The sequence below is a fragment of the Humulus lupulus genome, chromosome 3 (genome assembly GCF_963169125.1).
Source record: "Humulus lupulus chromosome 3, drHumLupu1.1, whole genome shotgun sequence".
NCBI lineage: Eukaryota > Viridiplantae > Streptophyta > Magnoliopsida > Rosales > Cannabaceae > Humulus > Humulus lupulus.
The window spans coordinates 255,082,623-255,105,813 of record NC_084795.1 but is presented as its reverse complement, the minus strand read 5'-3'; the positions used below and the strand labels follow the sequence as shown (position 1 = coordinate 255,105,813).

At 35.2% G+C, this 23,191-nt stretch overlaps 2 protein-coding genes across 3 annotated transcripts; both read left to right on the top strand.

The window, feature by feature from the left end:
* On the top strand, positions 1-6,834 carry LOC133823703 (protein TRANSPARENT TESTA 9-like). 2 transcript variants are annotated; one of them, XM_062256548.1, is made up of 19 exons: positions 1-129; positions 1,288-1,339; positions 1,442-1,518; positions 1,603-1,736; positions 1,853-1,949; positions 2,085-2,142; positions 2,524-2,632; positions 2,747-2,867; positions 2,983-3,172; positions 3,261-3,541; positions 3,849-3,937; positions 4,024-4,109; positions 4,314-4,454; positions 4,624-4,729; positions 4,915-4,989; positions 5,136-5,185; positions 5,656-5,812; positions 5,905-6,071; positions 6,247-6,834. In XM_062256548.1, exons 3-19 carry the CDS (start codon positions 1,508-1,510, stop codon positions 6,526-6,528), a joined length of 2,154 nt encoding a protein of 717 aa, XP_062112532.1. In that variant the 5' UTR covers positions 1-129; positions 1,288-1,339; positions 1,442-1,507; the 3' UTR covers positions 6,529-6,834. The 2 variants fall into 2 exon arrangements, with proteins under 2 accessions (XP_062112532.1, XP_062112531.1); XM_062256547.1 differs by lacking the exon at positions 1-129 and adding an exon at positions 897-1,093.
* A 4,666-nt stretch (positions 6,835-11,500) lies between these two features.
* On the top strand, positions 11,501-15,676 carry LOC133823702 (protein SMAX1-LIKE 3). Its single transcript, XM_062256546.1, has 3 exons — positions 11,501-13,262; positions 13,714-13,948; positions 14,098-15,676. The coding sequence occupies exons 1-3, from the start codon at positions 11,959-11,961 to the stop codon at positions 15,379-15,381; spliced, it is 2,823 nt and encodes a 940-aa protein (XP_062112530.1). The 5' UTR covers positions 11,501-11,958; the 3' UTR covers positions 15,382-15,676.
* The last annotated feature ends 7,515 nt before the right edge of the window (positions 15,677-23,191 follow it).

The window sequence follows — 23,191 nt, the reverse complement described above, 5'->3', positions numbered from 1 at the left end:
GCATTGGCTTCTTCGGTTCTTTGTCAATGGCAATATGCTCAAGATAAATCCTTTGATTTATCTCTTGGCCTTATTAATCCAACTGATGGCTTTGAGCGTTGGCTACCTCCACCTGTTAATATGATAAAGGTAAATACCGATGCAGCACTTTTTGATTCCTTACATTGCTTTAGTTACTCCTGTGTTGCCCGAGACCATACTGGATCCTTGCTTGAATGTAAAGTAGCCTGCAAGCGTGGTCAAATTTCCCCAGATGTGCTGAAGCAATCAGCATTCGTGAGGCCCTTTCCTGGATCAAAGACAATACTTGGCAATAGGTCATGCTAGAGTCGGATTGCCTAGTTGCTGTCCAAGCAATTCGTTGTCCTACTACTATGCACTCTTATTTTGGCCGAGTTGTTCAACAATGTAAGCAGCTGTTGGAAGACCTCAAGTATAGGAAAATTTCCTTAACTTTTGTCAAACGGTCCGCAAATGCCGTGGCACACTTTCTTGCAAAGTCACATAGCATCGTTTCTGGCCGTGTATTTAGAGCTGATAATGCTCCTACTGAGTTTATGAATGTAATTCAGGATGATATTTCAGTTTAATGATATTTCTCTTCTTTGTCAAAAAAAAAAAAAAATCAGTTTTATATTTATAATTATTTATATTATAAAGTGTGTTTGTATAAATCTTCCTACCGAAAACTCTATCAATCCGTCAAAATTCTTATTACGGGCTTGAGGGAGTGAAGCCCAAAATAGGTTGCGTCAAAATCCCGTTATCGTCAGTCGTCTCCGGACGGACATTTCTCTTCTAATAAAATTTGTGTGAAAGAATTTGCTCAACGTTGAAAGGTTGTTGCGTAAATCATACACACGTAAACCACCCAACGGCCAAACCATAGCATAGAAAGAGAGTAAGAGAGTGTGTCCCATCACAGACTCCAACTTTTATTCAGAAATGCAGATAAGTTTTACCACTAATTTTCTTCACTCCAAAACCAGATCTTCTTCTTCTTCTTCTTCCTCCTCCTACAGACCTCTACTTCGATCACCATGTGGCTCTCTCTCTTTCGCTCAGTCGACCGATTTTCCCTCCTAAATTTCAAGTTAGTTTTCTCCAAATCTTTAATCAGCCGTTGCAATAATGCATTTTTTTTTCTTTGTTCAGTGTTTTTATTGCTGTTAGTGTTAGAACTCAGTGCTTTTACGGTTTAATGGTGATTTATGGCTTTGGTGAAGGTTGGAATTGTGGTGTCGTATAAAGTTTGAGCTAATTTGTCCTTTTTGGGGATAATTGTAGATATGTAGTGAAGGAACTCCGGGAAATTAAAGTTGTGAATAAGCATAACAAGGTATGGCTGCTCAATTTTATATGAATCTGATTTTTTTTTAATTCTTCTCGCATTGAATATATATATATATATATATTTATATATATTCATTTGTTAATACAGGAATTAGTGGTAGATCTGTTGCAGTCTGTAGTGGAGATAGTTACCTATGGGAACAAACAAGACCCGATGATTTTCGAGTATGAAACTTTCCTTTTCTTTTTTGGCTTCTAAGGATGTGTATGTTGAGTCGGTATCACATTATGGATTGGTGGTTTATGCAGATATTTTATGGAATGTCAAGTTTTAGCCGAGTTTCTTCGCGTACTTAAGATTAGCAGGAATTCGAGAATTGATATACCGTTGCTTCAGTATCTGAGCATAATGATCCAAAATATGGATAGTGAGCATGCAATTTGTAAGTTATGTTATGTAGTGCTTGATCCGCTGAGCACGGATTTTTTAAATTTTGTCTTAGTCAATTGCAGATTTGTTGGTAACTTCTTTAATGTTGGCATTGAATTTGTTTTGCAGACTATTGTTTTAGCAATGACTATATCAACAACATCATAGAACATCAGTACGAATTCAATCGAGGAGATCTGGCTCAGTATTATGTATCCTTTCTAAGGTTATTCGTGTGCCTTTTTAAATAATTTCTGCTTGGAAACTTGGGTCTTTTTTTTGTTTGTCTGAATTTATTTATTAAGTGACAAATAATATCACTTCTAACTAGTCTTCATGTCTCTCTCTCTCTCTCTCTCAGAGCCATAAGCGGTAAAGTAAACAGAGCCACACTTTGCCTACTTGTTAAGGTTCAGGGGGTAAGTTTAATCTTGATAAATAATTACAATGGGCTTTCAATGTGTAAAGACTTTGAATGGAACTTTGGTATAGCCGTAGCATGTGAGAGTTTGTAATAGCGCAAAAGCTCTGAATATAGCTTACTATAATATGACATAGAACCATTTGATGAACTTTAAATGCCTCTACTTTATTTCTATGCTGTATTTTAGCCATTTTGTCTTTCCAAAACATGACTAATGACATGTGTTCTCAGACATGTTTTTCTTCTTTCCAACACTGGATTAGGCTGCTTTCTTTTGAGAAAATGTGACTTCTATGGGAAAAAAGAAGATTTTTCTACCTAACAATTTTTGAATTAGGAATTTTAACTATGTGGTTATATCTACATCATTTTGCAGAATTCTGTAGTTTCATTCCCATTGTATGATGAGGCTCTTAAATTTGCTTTCCATGAGGAGAAGATGATTCAAACAGCCATTCGTTCATTAGCCCTCAGTATATACTATGGTATGTGTTGACTAGCTTTTGTTTCTTGTTTTTTTTTTCTTTCCTATTTCCATATTTATTAGATGCATTAAATTTTTGATGTATTTTTGCAACAGTATCCTTTTGGTTATGCAGTTTGTGATGATATGGTATATCAGTACATAACAACTCCTCCAGTCTCAAAATACTTCTCGGACTTGGTTATAAGATTAAGAGAGCAATGCTCTCACCTGGATTTCCTTGTCCAAGCCTCAGAGTATGCTTTGTTTATTGTTAATTTTTTATGCAATATTTATCTTTCCTTTTCTTTTTTCAATCTAATTGTGATAGTATTACACAATTTGTAAGCTGAAACTTTCAACTTTGTCCAGGGATGTCTGCATTGAGCATAAAAGAAAACAAATGTTTTTGCAGGCTGATAAAATTGCAGACGATCTGTATTATCTCAAGGACATTCTTAATATTGGAGAGTCTCGTTTGAGTAGATTAGTTGCTGAAAATCTTCTCAGCTCACTAGTCCTTCCAATATTGCAACCATTGCTGCACTCAAGCAAAAGAAATGTAAGACGTTGTCTCTTCTATTTGTTTTGTTTGTACTTTATCTCTTTCTGTCACCTTTATTCATTTATCAATTCCATTTACACCTCAGGTCTCAAATTTATCTGGAGTAACTTCATTATATCTTGTTTCTCGTCTTCTTCAAGTTATTGATGGAAAAGGCATGATGGATCCTGTGGCTGGTGCTATTTTATATCTGTACTTTGATTCTAGTGTTCAAGATGCCATCAAGGACACTGCAACTGCCAATCATTTTACTGATTCATTTTCTAAGCGTCTGAATAAAATGGAAGAAATGACATATTCTGTTTCTGAGTGTGAAGAAGAAAGCATCAGCTGCCCTCCCTGTCAGGATAGTTTCTGTGATAAAAGGTTGTTGATTTTTCTAATGTGATATTTGTTTACTTTTAGTTGTGTTGGTACAAACAAGTATCTATACAAACAAGTATCTATAATGAAATCATTTTTAAGAAAATGTCACCTATCATGGTAGTCTTCATTGAGTTTTTGAGGTCATGTGACAGGATCTGAGCTCTTATGTTTCTAATATTTATGGATACACTTGAATTTTACATTGGCATGGAGTACCTTTTAGGCAGTTGGTGTTTTCTTTTGTTACATGGAAGTATAGAATTACATTTTTGTACATTTCACTAAGAACGAATTTTCCTTGGTGCAGGAGTGGATTAAGTGCATTTCTTTTTTCTGAGAATCAGACTCTGCAATTAGCATCATTGTTTTTATTGCTTATTGTAGCTGAAATCAAAGGTATTGATTCCCGAAGTGATAATATATGTAGTATATTTTTGTGCAATTTTTCTCACTTATTATTATTTTTTTAATGCATTTGGTAGATCTTGATTGTTCGCTCTTCCCAAAAATTGGATTAAATGGAATGCATGGAGCAGATAAAAATTCATTTTCAAGATTTTTGGATCAGGTATAGAGATTCTGCATGATGGGTAATAGTGACTTCTCTCACCATTATTACTAATTTGTTTTTTTAAATGGGCTATTCATTTCAATTTTTTCTTTGAACTTCGCTCGCTAATATGTTTATTAAACTATTTACTGATACTGTGTATTTTTTTTCTGGTTTCAAATGAATTTAAGAATCATGATGAAGTAAATTCTCATTTTACAGATTTTAAATGCATTATTGAAGGTTTTAGCCAGCCAGACACCATTCTCTGCAGTAATAAAATGGCATACAGGGTGGTTCTTGCGGAAGCTACTGATTGGTCGAGAGGAGTGCTTCCATGATCACAACTTACACCTATTTAATGTATGATTCAACTAATTCCATTCAGCTTGAGTAAAAAAAATAATAGAAAGAAAGAAAAAAGTAGAACAAGATAGAAAAGAAACGATATAGTTGAGTCTCTTAAATATATGTGGTTGGTCCTGTTGTTTGCATAGCAGAAGTATTGTTGTTTATGCGTTTCTCTTGACAGACTTCATTTGAGCAGTCCCGCCAACAACTAGAAAAAGAACTTGATGGGTGCTGGTTCGATCACATCCTGGATACTTTAAGAAATGAATGGAAAAGTTGTACAACAGGTAAAATTTATATTGTATATATATATATATATATTATGTTGTATATTTTTCTTTTTCCATTTTATTTCAAATATTGTTTTTATAGCTGCTCGTATAGCAAAATAAGAACAATAAAGTAGAAGAAAGGACATTATTTCTTTCACTGTTTTGTGATTTTGGTTCATCTATTTTGGTGTTGCATGCAGTTCTGGAGGAGTCATTTCATTCTAAAGATGCTTTTTACATTCTGGAGCTTGCTGTTTCCCAAATAACCACTGATGGTACCATACATTTTGATTAATGATTTTTTCTTGAAGGAATAAAGGCCGTCCTCCCCTTCCCAAATTAAAATGAGATAAAATAAATTTTACTGGCATATATGATTCTTTTTTTTTTAAAGTGATTAAACAGTATGTTCATATTGCAGATGATGCAACTACATTGAGTGCTTGGCAAAGGATGGTTGACTCTGTGAAGGTCTCATTTTCCTTCTTTGTTTGTGTTCTGTCTTTGTTGTAGAGATGTTCTCTTGTTGATATATTAAAGGTTGTGTTAGAGAATTATATACTACACATGCAAATGTTGGCCCAACATGGCTAAATATGTATAATAGTTTAGAAATTCATTCATGTTTACACATTCGCTTTAGTACACGTTTGCATATAATTGTATATTTTTACTATAGTCCCTTCTGAATATTTTCATAGTGCTATTTTATGTAAATGGCACCCTCCCTTGGCTGCAATTTACTGAAAGTTATCATTTAAATTAATTATTGGTTGTGTTATACACCAAACGTTCATCCATATCACTATATTTGTTTTTTTAATTTGTAATTCTTTATATTGATCTTGTTTATCACATGAATTTTCTTCTTTTTTTTTCATGTTAATTTTTATTAAAATCCATTGGGTTTGTAGGATGTCTCATGCTATCTTGTTCTATAGGTTTTTGTTCTCCATCTTCAGCTTAAGTCATATATGCTCAGAGGAAATTCGCTTGAAAATCCATTGCTGTGCCAGACAGAAAGTCCAGCTTCTAGCTCTGGTCAAATTCATTCATCAGATGTTTCATCTGCGACTTTTGGTTCAGAGGTTTCCTTAGGTCAGTACCGTAGTTTGAGTACAACTTTAGACTATCCAATTTGATTGCCTGCCAACTCCTTTTCTTTTTTTTTTGTTTTGTTTTTCTTTCAGCATCCGGAGTCCCTTGCAGAATTGCATTTTCCAAAGCCGGAATTAGAGATATCTATATAATACCTGTGACCACAGGAACTTTTGGCAGATTACTCCTTACAGAGAAACATCCTTTCCGTAGTCAACGAGGAGTCGTACTTGCAATAGCACCATTGGCTGGGCTTAGTGTAAGTTCTTTTTATTGGTGAATTTACCTTGTGCTAGTCAAGTGTTGCCATGTGATAAGAAGGTCAACTATTGAAATTTCTTAATGTAGGTATGATTACTTAAATATATATATATATATTTTTTTTTGCATAAACAATGATTATTTTTGTTATGTTTTCTTCCAACATGAAACAGCCAAAGATTGATGACATCCATCCTACATGGTTGCATCTTCGGATTAGGGAGTTTGACCCAATTTTTTTTACTAATATAATCAAAGGTTCTCACTCAAGCATGTCCAGTCATGGGACAGATGGAAAATGGACGCTTGGGTTTCAAAATGCAGATGCTTGTGAGGCTGCAAGATTCTTGATACTTAAGGAAACTAGGAAGCAGAGATCAAAAGTTGAGAGCTTACTTTCTCCATTACTTCATAATGACTGGCCTAAAGATGAATGGAATGGTCATGATAAGTAAAGATATATAACTTATAGCAACTAGAAGTTTGTTCTCTTCTAATTCTTTTTTGTATACTAAATTTTGGTTTATCATAAAGCTAACATGCTAAGCTAGTAAGCTACTAGCCGAGTACTACCTTGTAATGATTGTTTTTAAGAGGTGTAAGTTGATGTGTTATTCTTTCATGTAATGTTTGGAAGGTAGAATTTGCATTGGCTGACTCATAAGGAAGGCATAAATTTGTATTTGCTTTGTTAAGAGTTTACGCTATTGAGTTCTTGTAGGATACCAACTCTCTTTGTTTTCTAAATCATTTTCCATTATTTTTCTCATTGTTTACGGTTTCCAATTTAACTTATAAGATAGTAGCTTTTCAATTGTGTGTGTACTATTGAATTTTGCTACCATAGTTGTCAATTTTCTATGCATAATGCACAATTTTGGCATGTCATCCAACTGTTTTTTTAACCTCCCCATTGGTGAGGTCTTGATGCTTGGAAAGAAAAATTGGGGAACAAAGAAAGACAAGAAACCTTTAAGTCCAAACATGAATTAATTGTGGGAAACACTGCATTGATTTTTTAGAAAACCTTGATTAATATGCAGGTGAAATGTGAATCACAAACCTTTTATGATTCAAATTACTATCTTGATCTTATGGAGGAGCTACATAACATACAATGAATCTTGCTCTGATGGATTGGTGTTTTTAAAACAGAATGGTTGGAATTAATTGTACCAGCTGGGCCTAACTATACATGCATATAAATTTTTCTAGGCTATATGCACGACATCTTTGTTATAGGAAGGCGGTATGGAAGCATATTCTGAAATTAATTTTCAAATGTTATGATTAAGAATCTGGACATGAGGAGCTTCATTTTGAAGACCAGAGCTACACACGAGCTAAACTAAGTACTATTTCTATTATAGTGATTCTTGCCTTTATAAACTTTTAAGTAATTTCACTAGTTTGTTTTGGAGCGTTTTAGATATTAAGGCATAAAATATTGAGAACTTTTTGGAAAAGGAGTGTGTGGTACGTAATTCCCCATCACCTTTACATTAACAAGGCTGTCATGTCAAAATTAGAGCAACTTTTTCTCCATTCTAACCTTTAAGTCTGGCCGGCCAGCCAAGGGTTATTAACTACTTAAACTCTTTTTTTTTTTTTCTCTCTTTCTCTCTCTGTATTTTTGTTCCCTCTCTTGGATATTGCTTTCACCCACATGGCCACGTAGAAGCCAAAGATGCTTATTTGAAGCTCAAAAGCATAAAATGAGCGGCCCTTTTGAGTAGATAATGCCATATTTTACTTTTAATATTGCTTTATGAGAGAGTGCTTTACTTTAAGCAAAAGAAGAGAAAAATAAACCAATTAAATAATTAGAGACGTCCAATGCAATGTGTTTCCATGAAAAATGAAAGAGTACGACAGTGAGAGAAGAGAAAAGATATATATATATATATATACTTATATATTTAATATCCCTCTATAACTTTCACTTTGACTACACAAATCTCGTAGTGTCCAAACACAGAGATTTTCAATTACCAAGCACAAACATTAACACCAGTAGTCTAAGGATTGGCTTTTCATAGAGATTTCATTTATTAATGACAAAGTTAACCGTTAATGTTGGTGGTCAGAGACAATAGAGAGAGAGAGAACAAGAAAATATAGTCATAGTGGGCTAGGGTGTATTCTAAGCAATTGTACATATTCCTCCATATTCAAGCACTCCTTTTCTAGCATTGCAGAAATGCTTTCCATTCAAATTATTTTGTGCCTTTGTATGTCTTTTTAGGCCAACAAAGATAGAAGAAGCTTTTTGACTGGGGACTGGCCCCAGAATGCTCTCCGAGAAAGAATAAACAGTTAAGGATGAGTTTGGGATTATATATTTTGCTTTTGTTGTTATGCAGGCACCGTTTGCTTTAGAACAGTACGTATAATAATATCCATACATATATAATACACATGTTTATGTACATACACACACATAAGCGTATACATATATACACACACATATATATATATCTTTACGATCGATCCAAAGTATTTCGTAGGTCATTTGTAATGGAGAAGTTTTTTTTTTAAAAAAAAATGATATACTGATCATTATATAGAAGCTATAATGATTTAAAACATATATGCATAGATCAAGGAGCTGCAATAATAAGGAGAGTACACTAATAAGGAGGGCATATCCATAAAAGTGATGGGATTAGAAGCATTAATTCTTAATGTTAATCATGCAATAATTGTCATGTTGGCCATTCTTAATCACCATCAATTTCAAAGCGCTATAATTAACTTTCTGTATGTGTTGATGATATTAAAAAATCTGCCTTTTTTATTTTCCTTTGAAACTATAGCTACTTTATATTCTTCGATCATTAAAGGCCACGTCAAGACTCTTTGAACAACTTATAATACATTATAAAAAAAGGGAGCAAATATTGATTCTTCTTCTCTCATTAAATTAAATTAACTAGGTGAAAGTCGAAGATGATTGAGGAATAAAAGGAAGATCTCTCGTTTTTTGTGGGAACATTATGCTTAGTTTGTGAGTTTATATATAGAGAAGCACTATATAGATTAAGGTGGTGACTGGTGAGTAGTGATCAGAGGCTTAGCTAGCTCTGCTTTCTAGGTACATGCAGTCACGCCTGAATAAGGTCAGAGGCTAAATAATAATATGGGAAGAAAATAATATAAAAAGCTAATTAGGCAGAAGCGTTAAAAAGAATTAATTTTAATTAACTTGGTTTGATCAATCGCATCTTTTTGGCTTAAGAAAATGAAGCTAAGAGGCCATATGGGTTAAAATTTTGTTTAAATAAACATCTGCAATAATAAAAATAATAATAATTATCTTATTTTAGTTGATATCTTATTACTCTGTCTCTTAGATAAACAACTATTATTAATTATTTAATTATATGACCATTATCTTCAAAGTTTGATCAAGACGATCCTTTTGAAGCTGTTAATTATTTTAATGATTAGCCTCCCCTGTTAGATATTATTCAGCCTGGAGCTGAACAAGAGATCTTGTCGCATGGCATCTATAAATATATATATATATACATATAGTGATCAGAGGTCGTATTTTGGAACTATATATATAGCTAGTTATATATATATATATTTCACCAATATCATGTATGAAAATGACCTTTCCTTAATAAGGAGATATTGTGCATGAGTTGTGTATTCTCAAGTGGTGGTCCTTCCTTCTGATTGGAGATATAGATATCAGTCAAAGATAGATATATTGTTTAATCAATTGACGATTTAAAAGAAATAGATTTAAATTAAAAAAAAAGCTATATTATTATTGATAAGCTTAATTTAAACTATAAGCACACAAATGTGACACCTCACATATTGTGTAATAAATTATATGCTCAGCAAAATTACTTTATGTTTTTGGTTTTGGTATCATGAAAATATGAACCCAATTAGTGAGGTTACGTATTAACCAAGTTTTAGTAACTTTCCGCTTCAACCACTCTAAAAACTTTTACCATACAAGTAGCAAGAATCGTCTTCTATCAAAATCTAACAAAAAAGCACATCAAGGAGAGAAAACGCGTTTTTGATAGATAGATATATTAATATATATAAAAAAGGAACTTATTAATGATGTGAAAATTGTTGGAACATAATCAGTACAATTTTTTATGACGCGATTAAGCACAGAGACCTTTTTATGACTTGGCATATGCACAGTGGGTGAGTTAGGGGACCCAATTTCTATTTATTTAATTTTTATTAATAAATAGAAAAGAAAAAAAAAAGAAAAGAAAAAAAGAAAGACCCATCAATTCTGAGTGAGTTCCGAAAGTCGTTGTAGTTCAATTGATTGAATATAATATAATATATTAATGTATTTATTGAATTGGTGGATGTGTTTGTTCATTTTTGAACCAATCAAGGAGGGTCCGAAAAGCTCCAACTTTATGTAATAATGGACAGAATAGAGTGATGAGGGAATGTTTTGTGGGTTTCTAAATTCCCATGCAGTTGTTGTTGTTGTTGTAGATGATGATAGTAGAAGTAGTAGGAGTAGTAGAATAATTCCCAATAATAATAGAAGTATGCAAAAAAAAATATATATATTGAAAGTGTCAAGCTTTTGCAATAACTGTAATAATAACCAAAATGGGGACCCTTTATTCCATGTCGCTTTGAGTCCGGAAGAAAATCGTACACAGTTCCCGATTCCTTTCACAGACATATAGTCCCCCTTTCTCTTTTCAGGTCCTCGGTTTTGGCGGATGAGCCCATCAGGGCCATGAATGAGGTCCTAGTAGTAGTACACTATATCCTTACACATATAGATATAACACCCCTCTCTCTCTTACGTGGCATGGCCAAATAAATTTTTTTGAGGATAGACACTGGTCCACTAGTTTGGATTGCTTAATTGGGATTGGATTCATTGTTAGTGAAGTGATCATCAATTTTGCTAGCTAGCTTGAGGATATCAAATCAAACTAGGCTTGAATTGTATTGACAAATTGATTCTCTTGGTGTTTTTGGAGTTTTGGGAGACTGATATATAGTATATCTACATTAGTGAAAATCAAAAGCAAAAAAAGGCATATACCAAATATTGTTTGTATAGTTAGTGGGGGATGTTTACTTCTAGGTTATTAGTACTGTATTAAGTATTTGTTTAAAACTTTGCATAAAGAGAGAGAGAGAGAGAGAGAGAGAGAGAGAGAGAGAGAGAGAGAGAGAGAGAGAGAGAGAGAGAGAGAGACCCACTTAGAAACGCCCTATCTTTTTTTTATTTTTATTTTTTTATCTTTTTTATAAAAATAAAAATTGAAAATTTGATAATATGAAAAGAGAGAGTGAGAGAGAGAGCAAAGCTGAGTTGCCTTTGATACTGGTGAACTCGTCCTGCTTGTCAGCACATGCAGTCCACTTTCCACTACAAAATCGACTTTGGACCCCAATTTTTACCTCACCTACAAGAAAAGCATAGCCCACCTTCACATAAATTTCAGACCCACTCCCATATTTTTTTTCTCTCTCTATACAACTACAGTTAGATCACCAAGATCTAGACTAGATAACAAACAGGCTTGACACAAAAACTAACAGATTATACATATACCATAAGCCTTGAAAATAAACCTACAGAAACCACTTATCATTACCAAACAGTACTATTAGTAGTACTAGTTCCACCACTCTCTTTCTCTTCCACCCCAAAAAATAACTTCTCCTCTCAATCTTATCCAATTTTATTTCTTTATCCTCTCCTAGCAACCTCTTAATCTCCTTTCAGTCAAAAAAACCACCAATATGATACTTAAATCTCCCCCACTCCACCATATTTAGGATTTCAAATCTTGTTCTTTTCCACCAGATAGGCAAAACTGTTTGGAAGAAAAGGAAAGAAAACAACAAAGAAAAATTATATAACTATGAGAGCTGGAGGTTGCTCGCTGCAGCAAGGTCTCACCACCGAGGCTGCTGGGGTAGTGAAACAAGCCGTAGCCTTGGCTCGCCGCCGCGGCCACGCGCAAGTGACACCCCTTCACGTGGCTCATACCATGTTGGCTGCCTCAACTGGCTTATTGAGGCAAGCTTGTCTTCAATCTCAAGCTCAGTGTCACCCTCTTCAGTGCAAAGCCTTAGAGCTTTGCTTCAATGTGGCCCTCAATCGTCTCCCAGCGTCCAACTCCAGTCCCATGTTGGGGGGCCATCATCACCATCATCATCATCATCACTCTCAAAACCCTTCCATCTCCAACGCTTTGATCGCTGCCTTTAAGCGGGCTCAGGCCCACCAAAGGCGCGGTTCTATTGAGAATCAACAGCAGCCACTCTTAGCCGTTAAGATTGAGTTGGAACAGCTCATTATCTCCATCTTAGATGACCCAAGTGTGAGTAGAGTCATGAGAGAAGCCGGTTTCTCAAGTACCCTAGTGAAAAGCAATGTTGAACAAGCTGTTTCTTTAGAGATATGTTCCCAAACGACTCCTAATAATAATAATTCCGCGACTACTACTAATATTAACAAGTCATCATCGTCGTCTAAGGAGAGTAATCTTTTAGTCCTCTCTCATCAACAGCAGTCTTCTCCTTCTATGGTCAACCACATCAACGGGTCGAAGCCGGGCAAACCCGCGGCCCTATCGGATCCGATCAGGGGCGAGGACGTGGCGAGTGTTGTAGAGAGCTTGGTGAGCAATAAGAGAAGAAGTATTGTAGTCGTTGGGGAGTGCCTTAGTAGCATAGAGGGCGTGGTTAGAGGAGTGATGGAGAAAGTTGAGAAGGATGATGTCCCTGAGGGTTTAAGAGATGTTAAATTCATACCCTTTTCTCTCTCCTCTTTTGGGAATTATTCAAGAGTTGAAGTTGAGCAAAAGTTCGTAGAGCTCAAGAGCCTTTTGAGGAGTTGTATGGCCAAAGGGGTGATTTTGTACTTGGGGGATCTCAAGTGGGCAACTGAGTATAGGGCTAGTACTAGTTCTAATAATAATACCAGTGATTATAGCCAAGGGAGGGGGTATTATTGTCCCGTGGAGCATATTATTATGGAGCTCGGGAAATTGGTATGTGGGATTGGAGAACATATTGGGAGATTTTGGCTTATGGGGATCGCCACTTTTCAGACGTACATGAGATGTAAATCAGGTCATCCATCGTTGGAGACTATTTGGGGTATTCATCCTCTTACAGTTCCAGCAGGCAGTTTGCGCTTGAGTCTCGTCACTACTGACAGGTAAAATGCTTAAGGTTTTAAAATAAAATCGAATGCTTTTTGTTTTGCAAATTCTTAAAATGTATTGTTATTAATTTAAAAGTTAACTTAGTGACGAAGACCATGCCAGTGATCTTTTCTTCTTTTTTGTTTTCGAGATCAAAGTATAGAAATTATTACAATTTGCAAAACAAAAGGTATTTGAACTTTCAAATATAGATGCACTTAATTAAGTTTTTTTCATGTAGAAGTGAACTGCATGAATATCAGTGCCTTCCACTCTTCTTTTTCTTTTTCTTTTAGTTTGTTTTCTTCAATTGTAATTTGTTAATAAAGAGGGAATATTTCTAAAAATTGAAGCATTCAAGCTTTTTATTTTTCCATCTGTACTTTGCCTTTACTCTTAAATCATCATCAATATATATATATGTATAATTCTTATGATCAACTTTACTTCTTTGTTCTTCACCAGTGAACTAAAAAGTGACGAGTCCAGCATAAAAAACGGGACGTCTAAAAGCTTGAGCATAGTTGAAAGTGGAGAAAAACAACTCAGTTGCTGCGCCGAGTGCTCAGCCAAGTTTGAGGCCGAAGCTCGAAGCTTGCGCAGCACCACCGACCATCAGTCCACTACTTCTTCCAACCTACCAGCATGGCTGCAACACTGCAAAAACGATACCAAAGGACTTCTCAAATCTAAAGATCAGGTTTTAATTATTTAATATCTCTCAACCCTTCTTCCATAATAATTATATACTTACATGCATTACTTATATGTATGGCCCAACAAGTTGAAAACCACCTTTTCTTTTTTTTTTAAAAAATATTAACTTATGTATCTTTTTCTTCTTGCTAGAACTGTGCTCAAGTGGCAGACCTTTGCCGAAAGTGGAACTCATTTTGCTATTCAACTCATCAGCAACCAAACTCTAACATTTCAGACAAAACCCTTATCACATTCTCTTCTTCTTCCTCTGCTTATTCTGGATTTTCATATGATCATCATTATCATCATCATCAACAACAGAACCAAAACCCTAATGTCGACTCATGGCCAGCAGTATCAGAGGTGGCAAAACATCCATGGAGGCATCAAAATTATGTCTGGGACTCCGAACGCAGTAACAAGGCTATTAATATTGATAATGATCAACAGCCGAGTTTGAGAATGTTTATCCCAGAAGGCCCAAACCAAAAGCCTCCATTTTCTTCTAATCCCAACTCTACTCCTACCTCGGCTTCTTCAAGCGACGTCGTTATGGAGACGGAATATTCCCAAAGGTTCAAAGAACTTAACGCCGAGAACCTCAAAACCCTATGCAACGCTTTGGAAAAAAAAGTGCCATGGCAGAAAGACATAATACCCGAAATAGCCTCCACCATCTTGAAATGCAGATCAGGCATGGTAAGAAGAAAGGGTAATAACAAAAATACAGGTATCAATATTCCGGACGTAAAAGAAGAAACGTGGTTGTTCTTTCAAGGGGTTGACATGGACGCCAAAGAGAAGATAGCTAAAGAGTTGGCTAGGCTTGTCTTTGGTTCTCAAAACGACTTCGTTTCGATCGCTCTGAGCAGTTTTTCATCGTCGACGAGAGCCGATTCGAGTGAGGATTGTGGCCGGAACGTTAACAAGAGATCAAGAGACGAACAAAGCTGCAGTTACATCGAGAGGTTCGGTGAAGCGGTGTCGTTTAATCCCCATAGGGTGTTTTTGGTAGAAGATGTTGAGCAAGCGGACTTTTGTTCTCAAATGGGTTTTAAGAGAGCCATTGCAAGAGGTAAAGTTGCCAACTCGAGTGGCGAAGAGGTTGATTTTAGGGACGCTATCGTCATTTTGAGCTGTGAAAGTTTTAGCTCCAGATCAAGAGCTTGTTCTCCTACAATCAAGCAAAAAATGCACATGGAATCATCATCATCAGATCATCACCATGATCAAGATCACCAAGACCAAGATGATCATGCTGACAATAATGATAGCCAGGTACTTGAGGAGACTATGATTAGTCCTTGTGTGTCTCTGGATTTGAACATTTCCTTTGATGATAATGATGAAGGCGAGGATCAGCCTTCTATTGATGACATCGGTCTTCTTGAATCTGTCGATAGACGGATTATTTTCAAGCTTCAAGAATTATGAAGAAAATAAAAACAATAATTAATTCAATTCCCTTTCATGTTCTATAAAATGCTTCTTCGATCGATCTAGTCTCTTCTTTGCTTTATTTTCTTCTTTTGTTGTTTAACATGTCTCTCTTTTAGATTTTTGACACATCCTAGGGCCAGGGACAGAAATAGAGCTTAGATAATTGCTTTTATTTTCTTATGTAAAACTTCATAATGTGTACATTGTAATCTTCCGTGATGATATATATTCTGTGTAATAGGTTGGTGGGGTTATTAATTATTAATACCGTACGTCAATCGCTCTCTAATTAATTAATTTTTTTAAATTAATATGCTGTGCTTTGCATGAGAAATTAATTCTGCCTTTTTTTTAGTTTATTTTTTTAACGGTTGCTGTTCGATTCTCTAGATTTAATATTTTCTTTTATATATATATATATTCGTGCACGAGAGGTTCCAGTATATGCCCTCCAAAGTACTGTTTAAGAGGAAAGAATTTCGTGGAAAGATCCATTTTTATACTCTTTACACCATTTCCAATTAATGATATAATTTACTCAATATTAGCATTTGTGCTCCGGTGCAAGGCAAACTAACTAAAAAAAAAATAACAATTCATATAATATTTATTGATAATAAATAAAAAATAATAATTTTTTTTTCATTTTTATTGTAAAAAGATAGCCATTAATTGTTAATTAACAAATTAATGACAATTTGTATAATAAAAAAGTAACATTAATTATTGTGCCAAATTTGACTCATGTTATATCTTGTACACATAATTTTACTAAAATGTGCTAAATACAACAATGCACCACCTTTTTGGCATTCCATTAGAGCTGCTCTTTTGTCACTAATACATGTGTAAATTGAAAATTGCTATTTGACACCTTAAGGTGCCAACAATATGATGTGACATCTTAATTTGTTAGCGATACCTCATACTACTTATTAAATTCAAATGTGTAGGACCTGATATTAGATTGCACCAATAACATTATATCATCTTCTTGTAGTGTTAGACACTATTATGTGTATAGCTAGTTTTTGAGTTGAATTTTGTCAAGAAAGTTGGCAAGCAAAGATTTTAAGATAGTACATTCTCACGCTCACCACATATGTCAAACTGATCAATACTTAGCCTTTTATATATATATATATATATATATATATATGAGCTTATAAATTACTACTAAAAAGTTACTAATTTGACAATTATAATGTCGTTATCATGATCCCATATTTATAATGATGATAATGTGTTGCTCTAGCATGATGAAATTATTTTACAATGAAATTATTTTACATATATTAGGAATATTTTTCTGTAAGTTAGCATTCATATATATGTGTAACTTATAAGTTTAGTTAGTTAGTTGTTATTAATTTTTGGTTACTGACTTGGCCTATTTAAGATAGCTCCTTTTGTATTTTTCATTAACCAATTTGATATTTTTGTTCTCTGTTTTCCTTCAATTTTTTCTGTAATATGGTATCAGAGGGGGAACGATAAGTATTTCCCTTCGATCCTCCTCCAATCCACCTCTCTGCTCTGTCGCGTTCTCCATCTCTGATGAGTAGTGCTCTCCCTATTTCTTAATGATTTCTTCTTCTTTCTTCATTCAATTTGGATTTCACTGCCCTAAATCAATTTTTTGATCTTTTCTTGGAATCGATTTCTGTTTCCACTACTACAAAATAAGACTTTTTCGCAGTTTTTTTCCTTAATACACTGTAGTTTTTTGGAGTAATGAGAATCGCAGTGTATTCGACTGTAGAGAAAAATTTACGATAAAACCTATAATTATTTTTGTTTTATTTTCTGATATAATTTGATTTCATATTAATTTTTTTTAATACCAATAAAATTATATTAATAATACTATATTCAATACCAAATTATATTTAAATTATTTAATATAAAATGCCATATATTTTATATAATAATATAACATATAACATATTCTTATATACCTAATTTTATAAATTATTATCTAAATAAAAAAATGTATAAATTAAAATTAAGAAAAAAATTCACATATCATTACTAATTAAAATATATTATTTATATATATAAGAAAAAATAATAAGAATATATGAATCAAGTTAGTAAGTTACACATAAGAAAAAATAGACTTCATAAATAAATCGCATCAATCTTGCTAATTAGTCAGTTTGTAGTGGGAGTAGGTCGTCCTTGACACTGAATACGTGTTTGTCAAACCACTATACAAAATTGACAAGTAAATATAAATTAGATAATTAAATACTATATATAGTTTTTCTTAAAAAAAAATATAAAATATAACATACTTTCTTCTTGATAACTTCTGATGGATTTGATGCATTTACAAGATCATAGATGTATCTTAATACATAAAAACTACATTCATGACCTTTTTTTTTTTTTTTCCTATAACGATGATCTAGGAGCAATTATCGTCTATGACCCATATAACACATTTTGTGCCCATTCGGTAGACGACGAGCCCATGTGTTAGTGCAACATATTGAACATCACTGGTAACCTTTTGCGCTTAACCCTAATAGATTACAATATGCTGAGAAATCATTAACAGTCCACAACAACACAACTTTTAAGATAAAGACGTCTTTCTTAAAACCGTCATGCATAATTTCAATCAATATATTAATCTTAAAAAAAAATTGGGTAGAGTTTCCTATGTTTCTATAACATATCTCAAATTATTACTACTTATAAATTCAATTCAAACAAACACAACAATAAACATGCATAATTTCATCCATAAACCACCGTAGCACACATAATTCGCATAACCTACTTCACTAAGACACACATGTTCTCAACCTTTTGTTATCTCCGCAACACCTTTTGTTATCTCCACAGCACACAATTTCAATCAATATTTTAATCTTAAAAAAAAATTGGGTAGAGTTTCCTATGTTTCTATAACATATCTCAAATTATTACTACTTATAAATTCAATTCAAACAAACACAACAATAAACATGCATACTTTCATCCATAAACCACCGCAGCACACATAATTCGCATAACCTACTTCACTAAGACACACATGTTCTCAACCTTTTGTTATCTCCGCAGCACACAATTTTATCTTAGAACCTACTTTACTATGGATGAATATCTAATATATTCAAACTCCAAGTAGTAATTATTACTCACCTTCAAAATTAATCTTCAACGATTTCAACACACTTCAAATTCAACACAAGTGTTTCCTACAATAAAAGTTTAAACAATGATTAATAAATATTGTAATTGGTATGATTTAAAGTATTCAAAATTACTTATTAGTTTAAAACAAGTAAACTCAAATTTTAACTAGTAACTTTCTAATAAATTAGTTAAACCTCTAAAATTAAATTTACTTAACCATAATTACAAAATTAGTGATAAATTAATAATAAATTTGGATTCCTAAAATAATTAACAAAAATTAACTTAAAAAAATTTCATTATGTAAATAATATAAAAAGTTATGTAAAAAAAATATTACAATATAAAAAATTATATAAAAAATAATATATTGTAAATAATTAACATAATTAATATTAACATTATTAAAAAATAAATATTGTAACATCCCAAATTTCCTAATGTGGCTTAGTGCCTCGATTAGGGGGCCGGGAGGCCATAATTGAGTTATTATGTGAATTATATTATAATATAATTATGCTAGCATGTTAGAAATATTAAATATGTGTATGTGGGCCTGTTTCTTATAAGAAGGGTATTTAGTAATTTGACCCGTTCAGGATATAAATGCAGATATGTGTTTGTGTGATTGAGACCACATTACTATGTCGATATATTTGGGTTACTCAACGCGAGGCGATCCCGATGAGCAAGTTAGCGGAAAAGTCACAACGGGGCTTTATACCTGACTCGGGGTGAGCTTGGGGGTATTTTAGTAATTTAGTACATTACCGGGAGTTAGTGAGTAAAGGGAAATTATTTTGTAATCATGTAAGAATATTGGAAGTAATGAGAATTATAGGACGTAAATTGTGAATAGCGGGGTAAGCAACGAAGGACAAAATTGCCCTTGAGAGCATTTGATGAATAGGCTAAGGGCAAAGGTTAATTTAGTCATTTATGTCCAAGTTTTTGGACTCAATTGGCTGGGAAATCCTTAGATGATTTGGGAACCTAAAGAAAAAAAGGAAATTCTCAGCAACTCTTATTCTCTCTCTCACGTTCTGTTCTTCACCCTTGGAGCTTTGGTGGGTTGAGTCAAATTGGAAGAGAATTAGCTTGAAAGGGAGGCTTGAAACCAGGGATTTGTTGGGAGCAGATTAAACCTTGGGTCATATTATTGAGGTAAGGGTTTCAATTGAAGTTATTATGTTAGTTCTGATATTTTTTTAAGAGCTATGGTGTTTTGCATGTTTGATGGTTGGGAAGTTGAGTTTTGAGATTTTTGATGAGTTTTAATCTAGTATTTAGCTGTGTTTGGTTGGTGAGAAGGAGTATATTGATTTTGGGGATTTAATTGGAAGATTGGGATATAATTGGGTGGTTTCTGGTTGGGTTCGGCTAAAGAAAAACCCATAAATTTTGGGTTCGAGGGGCTAGGCTGCAGCTCTGTTCTTGGTGAGCCGCGACCCTCTAAGAAAAAATGGAGCCAGGAGGGCTCGGTGGCAAGGGAGCGCCGCGGCGCCACATGGGCAGGGCCATGGTGCGTGTCTGGTGACCAGGGAGGCCGAGCCTTTGGAATTAAAGGCGGGCCGCGGCATGGGTCCATGGGGCCACAACCCTTAAGGGGATTTTTGGCCCTAATAAGGTTTTTAGATCGAGAACTTAATCATTTGGGCTCGGGGTCGATTCTACTTCCCTGTTGAGTAGAATTCGACGTCCCGAAGGCTAGGATTTGGTCTGGAAGCTTTTATTCTCCAATTGTTGATGGAATTCTTTATTATGGTTGTGACTAGGGCTACGCTAAGGGCTCAAATCGAGGATCGTACTCAAAGGGGCGTCGCTAGTAACTTGCATTCGGATTGAAGGTAAGAAAACTGTACCCATTATGTGAATGTGTGATTAGATCTTAGTCAATGCTAAATATAGATATGATTAAGGCTTTGGCCCTGTTAATGAACATGATTATAATTATGTTTGAGAATATCTAATTAGGTACACTGGAGTGTGCCTAAATATGATTATATCTATGACTGCTGTTTGAATGTATTATAATGCATTGCAATTGTTGATATGCATACTATATGAGATATGTGGTTGTCTGTTGTGATTGGAAAGCTCAGTTTATAAACCAGAGGGTTACTACGATGTTAAATGGGAATCGAATTATTAGTCGAGGGCATAATGGACTCGAAAGACTCGTCTTATGGGTCGAGGGTCCTAAAGCTTCGACTTACAAGTCGGAGGCATGTGAGGCTTGACTTATAAGTCAAGGACTTAAATGACTCAGTTTATAAGCTGAGATTGGCATTGTGCACGTGGAGTGCAAGCCACCATGGCTGGGCCACCCCGGGAGTGAAACATGCACTTGATTGGCTTGGATGCCAACATATTGAAAGGAAGTGCGACATGCGCTTGCGTGACCCCATGGTTGCCAACTTTTATAATGAATACGCCAGTTTCAGTTATTACTGTTTGATAGTTATATTACTCTGTGAACTGCTTAATATGTTTTCTTCCTGAGTCTTTTGGCTCACAGGTGCTTTGTGGTGCAGGTAAAGGTAAAGAGAAGCTCAACCAGCCATGAGTCGGAGGGCGATAGCAGTGATATGTACATATGCAGTCCGCTCGACCACCACGACCGAGATACTCAGGGAATTTAGGGTTAAACCCAACTTTTGCCGCCTAGGCCGGCTTGATATGTAACTTGAGTATTGTAACCAGTTTTTAAATTGATGTGTTTTTGGGATCCCGTGTAAAGAACTCGCTTTTGATTTAATGGAAATACTTATGACTTAAATAAAAAAATTTAATACCTAAACCTTAGTGGCTTGATCACATGTTTAGTCGAAATGGCTTGCTTAGCAAGTCCAGCACTGGTAACGGACTTGGTAACGGACCCTAGTAACGGTTTTAAACACACTTGGTAACGGATCCTAATTAGCATGGCGTTACAATTTGGTATCAGAGCAGCCAAGGTTTAAGGGTTCTTGATGTTGGGCTTGGCATGTACATTCACTACTAAAGACAAGCTCGACTCAGGGTTGGGTAACTATTAATATGGTTATGTGTATATTTGCTTAAATGAATTATGTGTGCTTTACTTGCTAGTCTAAATAAGAAGCATGAGATATTCTGATAGGGCCCGACCCTTGACTATTGTATGTAGGTTGAGAACATGTTTATTAGCACAATAGGTATTTATAAATGCTATAGGATTGCTTATTAGCGTCATTGAACTTGATGAATGTCAGAAACACTTATTAGCGTTGCTGTATGTGTACCTGGATAGAGGATGCTTATTAGCGTCGTTACATGCTAAAAGAAAATGTTTATTATTATTGCTAAGTGGTTATGCATGCCAAGAATATGCTTATTAGCATCTTGTTTAGGTGATATCATGAATTTCTCTGCTTATTAGCATGACTATTGTATGTGAATTATTGGGATGCTTATTAGCATTGTCAATGCATGTGGATGCTTATTCGATCGGTTTTGAACCGTGGGTTGATGTAAGATAATGTTATTATTGCCTGATAAGCCGAGTCATTGACTACAGATAGACTTGGAAGTATGCTTCCAGGGCAATCTAATGAACTAGCTAGCGCTAGGAATCAGGCCGAAAGTAATGATCAGGGTCAGAACCCCCCGCCAGCCCCTGAGAACTGGCAACAGGTGCTTGCAGACTTGCAAGCTCAACTGTAGAGACAAAATGAAGAAATTCAACAGTTGAGGCAACAGCAGGTTTCGACTGGGAACACTGCGTCAGGGGCCTCATCTGCTGTTCCAGTACCGGCCGTACAGCAGCAGACAGAGTTGGAAAACCACTAGGAGTTAGTATATGAGCGGTTCAGGAAGCAACACCCTCCAATTTTCGAGGGTGGCACAGATCCACTTAAGGCAGAGCAGTGGATGGCCATGATTACATCCATTTTGGACTTCATGAGAGTTGTGGGCAATGAAAGAGTGGCCTATGCCACGTACATGTTTCGAGAGGATGCCCGAATCTGGTGGGAAGTGGTGTCCCAAACTAGAAATGTAACCACGATGGGTTGGGAAGAGTTCAAAACCCTCTTCAATGAAAAGTATTACAATGAGGTTGTTAAAGCTGCAAAGGTTGAGGAATTCAGTAAACTATTACAAAGGAATATGTCAGTGACCGAATATGCCCTGAAATTTGACAGATTAGCCAAGTTCACTCCAGACTTGGTGCCCACTGATGGGACAAGGAAGGAAAGGTTCCTTCAGGGGCTACAACCTATGATAGCCCGGGATGTCAGAATTACCACTGTACCTGGAGTGATGACATATGCTCAGGTAGTGGAGAGAGCCCTTATTGTAGACGGTGCTGAGAATAAGATCTAGTGTGATGACGCGGCCAGGAGGGATATGAAGAGGACGAGACCTCCCTTCTCAGAATCAGGTAGGGGCTGAGGCCCCAGCCACCAGAAAAGAAAGACTCCGGATACTAGTTCAGTTCCTAGACCTAATAGAAGACCACAGGGTGTACAGGTTGGCCGCCAAGGCGGCAATGAGAACTGGAAGACATATCCGGAATGTGCCAGGTGCAGGAGACGTCATCTAGGCGAATGTCGGGCGAAGGCCTGGTTTGTATGTGGACTTGTGGGGCATCTCAAGAAAGACTGCCCAAGACTGAAGAAAGAAGAACCTAAGGAGC

What these genes read in the sequence shown, in the direction of transcription:
- LOC133823703 (XM_062256547.1), top strand. Translation starts at nt 1,041, where the DNA reads ATGTGGCTCTCTCTCTTTCGCTCAGTCGACCGATTTTCCCTCCTAAAT. An exon ending in TACTTGTTAAGGTTCAGGGG is followed by an intron (nt 2,143 to 2,523) that starts GTAAGTTTAATC and finishes ATCATTTTGCAG; the next exon opens with AATTCTGTAGTTTCATTCCC. An exon ending in ATGGAAAAGTTGTACAACAG is followed by an intron (nt 4,730 to 4,914) that starts GTAAAATTTATA and finishes TGTTGCATGCAG; the next exon opens with TTCTGGAGGAGTCATTTCAT.
- LOC133823702 (XM_062256546.1), top strand. Translation starts at nt 11,959, where the DNA reads ATGAGAGCTGGAGGTTGCTCGCTGCAGCAAGGTCTCACCACCGAGGCT. An exon ending in AGTCTCGTCACTACTGACAG is followed by an intron (nt 13,263 to 13,713) that starts GTAAAATGCTTA and finishes GTTCTTCACCAG; the next exon opens with TGAACTAAAAAGTGACGAGT. An exon ending in TTCTCAAATCTAAAGATCAG is followed by an intron (nt 13,949 to 14,097) that starts GTTTTAATTATT and finishes TCTTCTTGCTAG; the next exon opens with AACTGTGCTCAAGTGGCAGA.